Source organism: Sphaeroforma arctica, assembly GCF_001186125.1.
Source record: "Sphaeroforma arctica JP610 unplaced genomic scaffold supercont1.297, whole genome shotgun sequence".
NCBI lineage: Eukaryota > Ichthyosporea > Ichthyophonida > Sphaeroforma > Sphaeroforma arctica.
In genome coordinates, this window is record NW_014040261.1 from 69,210 (window position 1) to 74,270 (window position 5,061).

General features: G+C 43.2%; 1 protein-coding gene across 1 annotated transcript in view; it reads left to right on the top strand.

Moving 5' to 3' along the window:
* The window catches only part of SARC_04951 (hypothetical protein), a 4,465-nt gene extending 649 nt beyond the window's left edge, over positions 1-3,816 (top strand). Inside the window, exons 2-6 of the mRNA XM_014301202.1 lie at positions 564-763; positions 1,609-1,765; positions 2,172-2,289; positions 2,902-3,129; positions 3,253-3,816. Of these exons, the coding sequence (XP_014156677.1) occupies positions 564-763; positions 1,609-1,765; positions 2,172-2,289; positions 2,902-3,129; positions 3,253-3,416 (867 nt within the window). The 3' untranslated portion in view covers positions 3,417-3,816. The remainder of the gene's footprint in view (positions 1-563; positions 764-1,608; positions 1,766-2,171; positions 2,290-2,901; positions 3,130-3,252) is intronic.
* The last annotated feature ends 1,245 nt before the right edge of the window (positions 3,817-5,061 follow it).

Consider the following 5,061-nt stretch of genomic DNA (forward strand, 5'->3'; position numbering starts at 1 on the left):
ATATATATATATATATTTATATGTGTATATATATATACAATAGATATATATATATATATAAGCTAACTTTACACTATGGTTGTCTATCTTTGCAGGGCATGCTTTTTATTTAGTTGCGCCTGACCTTGGCCTTACATATTTAACTGCTCTTGAAGTAATCCGGATTCCGTACAGTTTCGTAATCAAAGTTACTGCTAGATCGCTAGGACTAAATTATTATGTATCCTGACTGCGAGGGTTCTATTTTTGTCCGATACAGCCATAGACAAATCACTATTCTTGCCAAAAAGGACTAGATTTTTCGGATTTACTTCCAAATAATTTAATTGATCCGTTGTGTCTTCGAAATAGCTTAGCCTATTTCCAGGTAGACCATAGGGGTTTAGAGTATGATTTCGAAGCCACTGCACTTCATTTATCGGTTTTGTGTGACGTGGATGAGTTGCGCTACACACTCTTGGAGCAACATCTCAGACAATTCACGCTTCTCCCCTAGCTAAGCACAGTTTGTCCTCCCCGAAAAACCTAGTTTGTTTTCAAATGCAATACTTCTATCCATACAGAGGCGGATAGACCACTATGCCTTAGCAGTCCCGTGTGGCATGACCCTTGGGGGTCTCATTCTGTTAGCCATAGGTACATCTACCAAAGCGTTACGCATAATATGCGTGTGTCTGCTGTGTGTGGGAGGATGCTCGCTCGTAATGGGGTTGATGGCTCTATTCGCACTGTTTCTTCTGACCAGTGCTGTGGAACCGAGCGGGTATGTATGTAGTGTTTGTGTTTTCTGCGTGTGTTAGGACGCTCGCTCGTAGTGGATTTGATGGCCCTTGTCGCTTTTTCCCTTATGACGAGTGTGGTATGATCCAGCAAGTATGCATATACTTTTGTGTGCTTGTTGGTGTACGTACACGTGTCTTCTTGTACACAAGTTCGTACGTGTGCAAGTATTTGTATGTACTTAATATATATTGCTATGATGCGCATGTCCTTTGTGTATGCTATATTGCCTGCGCTTGATGGGAATACTGACCCCTTTTCGCTATGTCGCCATGACCAGTGCTATCGGTTCCAGTGCGTAAGTTCGCGTTTACATTTGTTCACGTATTCTTGTGTGTGTACGTGTACCAGGGGTTCGCATGGCTTTCCATATTCTCTTTGCGTCAAGCCCAGATAGCGTTTGTGCGTACGTTTATTCTGTTGTACGTACACGTGTACATCTCCTAGTGTAGCTCCATCCTATACCCATCGCATGCTCACTCTCTGTCCACAAGCTGAGGTTTTTAACATCGCTGCTGATGAGACACACTCGTGTTCTTTGTCATAACCCTACTAAACCTAGTTTGTCTTCTTTTGTATTCAATCTTCATTATTTTTTCCCATATTATTCAACACCCAAAAACCACTCTTACGAATACCTGCCGAAGAAACACATACCAAATTTACGAGCATATAGTTATGGCATCATTCGTATATTCACATAATCACAGGCTTTATGACGCACGTACGCGTGGCCTAGGTGCCACTTACATATACACCTTCACAAACTGCTTATATTGTATACACTCCAATACCCAAGACTCATGCCGTACATGCACATGTACACAGCATGGACCTGTCACGCCAACGAGTAGTGGAGACTATCTTAGGTGCCTTCTTCGACACCTCAGCTGTGGGTGAGTATGTGCATCAGAGATTGGGTCAGATGACAGTGTCATTGCAACTGGCTGAAAAGACGCGGCAACTGATGGAGAGCCCGGAAATGGTAGGTGGGCGCAATGGGTAGTAATTCAATTAAACCTTAAAACCTGGTTTTGATGGATTGGCATCTGTATTTAGTCTGTTGAGTGTTGAAGCTATTGTCATTGGAGATGCATATAAATCCGTGTGTAACTACTACTTTTTGTATATACATGCGTGTCTACACGTGACATACTCTGGGTTTAGTGTGAATTCCCTGCGCTGCTAGATGGACTTAATCACATATCTAACAGCTAGTGGGCCTATTAAAATAATGCACCTGGTCATTGGTAATGATTTCATAGGTTATGCAGATCAATCGACGAACAACCTAACTAAATTTATTTTGATTCATATAGCTAGCCTGGTAGTGGGTCCTATCATCTGAACATTTCTTAACTTTCCTCGATTCTGATTGGTTATACTCTCAGGATGACATCATATCCTCGTCCTGGCGAGAGTTTGTTGATGGTCCTGACGGTCAACTGATGACGTCACTTGGCATAGATCTGGAGGAATTCACTCCCATTGTACGACCCCTTTTGATAGGTGTGTCAATGACCCTACAAATCGGTCGTTCCTATCAGTGATAGTGTATATAATATTATAAAGATCGTCCATATGCTGGCCTATATAAACAATGTAGATACCAGCTCTCATTGTATGTATTGCTGTGATGATGGGCTTCTATATCAGGTATACGCACACCTCTCGCCCCGTGATAGCTCAGAGCAGATACAAGCGAGAACATCACTAGGCCGGACCATACATACATGTCTCCTACGGTTTTGGTTAATTATATTCCGAATAGGTGCAACTCTACACTGACCAGCTCGCCTCTTAAAAATGCTCCTATATAATGGTCGCAGAGCAGTACCTTATATTGAACCCTAGTGCACACCACCACTTGTGCGAGCATGAACAGGTATTTGCTACACAGTCTCCTACACACACTTGTCCGGCTTTTCTCGCATAAGCGCCCCCAACACGTACCGAACTGGCTTCCGTATTTCACACAAGCACACATGAATCGAAGAGCAGGATTCCACTTTGACAGATATACGCCTGAGCAAGCTTGGAAAAGAACAATAGTACTCTATCATATCAAGACCTTTGTGCATGCAGATGACACATCAATTGCACTATACCCAACCCACACAGGTGTCATTTGCGACCTTTGCCCCGCCATTCTCGAAGAGGCGCGGCCTACTACCCACCGATTGGCTCGCCTCCTAGAGACCCACACCCAAACATTCATTGCAGAGCGCTTAGAAGTGCTCCATACGCACGCTATCACACGCCAGATGGCTTCGGCTGTGCGACCTGAGCTGCAGATGATTGTGGTGCATTTCGTTGTGGCTGGAATGTTGGTCGGAGTATGCGCAGCAGGTGTGTGGGTAGAGATGATCAACAATTTTTTATACATTCAAATGTCACAGCCCATAACAAACATTTATGAAACACATGTACATACGCAACCATTCTCAAATTATGTACCCCTTTTCTGCCCAGCTGCGCTGTTGCTTAATCTACGCAACTCCGAACCGGATCCAGACAGCCCGAACTCCGGGAACACCAACAGTGGTAGCATCATCGTTCATTTAGTCTGTCACGTGATGAAATACGTCGCCCCCTGTTCTGACGAACAAATTGCGTTGCTCGAGTCCAGATACTGATTTTCCGGCCGATCTGCATTTTTTCCAATCAACCGCACCGGCAGTACGGCCGATTGCCTAATCCGTCAGGTGTGAGAATAAGTCATGCTTCCAGACATGCATTCATCTATTTCGAGTCCATCAAACTATAGATCTATTTGCGCTATTAAGGCTATCTGTAGATCTAATTATGCTATTAAGGCTAACTATAGATCTAATTACGCTATAAGGCTAGCTATAGATCTAATTGCGCTACCTAGTGCGATCTAATTGCGCTATCTAGGGCTAACTATAGATCTCTGATGACCGTATAAGTCGTGCTCTCTCCTAGCTACCGACACCAGCAGGAAATGCGATCGCCACATTTGCTATGGGATTGGACACGTTGCCTCTAGATGTCCCAACCAGTCTCCGAACTCACCGTGACACTGAGTGACGCCATTGACAGTGTAGCCGGAAGGAGAGTATCTCAGGCCACCGTAGGTGTCGTAAGGGCTGTCAACCCAACCGTACAAATGGGAAACGCCGAAGAGAGCAATAGAGGTGAATACATCAGCTGTTGCGTGATCAACTAGGTCATCGATGTTAGGCAACACATCTTGCCCCACTCTGTGGAAATGTTGATAGCTTCATTTACTACTCGAGTCGGAGTTACTAGGTTTGGAATGATGGATTTGTGCTTGTAAACCCGCCACGTGATCAAGTATCTTGGCACTGACCAGACATGAGCAGGAGAGGTTTGCTTCTGTACACAAATAGCCAAGATGTCGCAACTACCGACCCTCCGAAAGTTCGGAACCACCGACAATGGCATACAACTTGTTCACTCAGTGCATCGTATGATCAACTACCCCATTGCTGGCTAGGGTCAATGGAATCCTCTCTATATCGACCATCTTGAGTATACGGAAGTGCTTACGGGAGCAGTGTACTCGATCACTTAATCCTTTGCGTTGTTCAATGTCGGGATGCAAAAGTATTCAATTCGGTTTATCGAAACAGACTTTCTTACTTCTCTCTCTATACTGATCGAATCAAGGTGATCGTAGATGTTTTCTATATTCGAATAAACAGTAGGCCATCACACTCCCTATTATTCGAATATGTAGTCAATAATTAATGTACACAAACCTACGCTCCCCGTACAGCGGAACTCAGTACAGTAGTGAGACTATCGTTGGCTCCCCAATCGATTTGTAACTGTGAGTCATCTTCGCAATCTCGCAGTTGCTAGCTACAAAACTAGCGAAAAGCTACAAGGATAGAATTTATAATCAGTTTGACCAGACGTTACATGACCACCGTTATATCAGTGTACACTTAACCACCCTCGTGGTCAGATGGGCAGATAGCCCATAGCAAACCAAGCTATAGAACTGAATTTACGGATGCATGCCAACTATTTCCCCATTTATTTATTGATCATGCCTTTTCACACAGTTTGAAATTGATTTGAAGCGTTCAGTCCGGATCGGGAATGTTTTACACATCTCCACGCACATTATTTTTTTAAGTATCCTTGTGTCCGTATATGCAAATATTGTATGGTGTATGAATACCACTAAAAAATGCGCGTAACCATACGAATTTTANATATCGGATATATATATATATATATATATATATANACTATATAGTATATATATATATATATATATATATATAT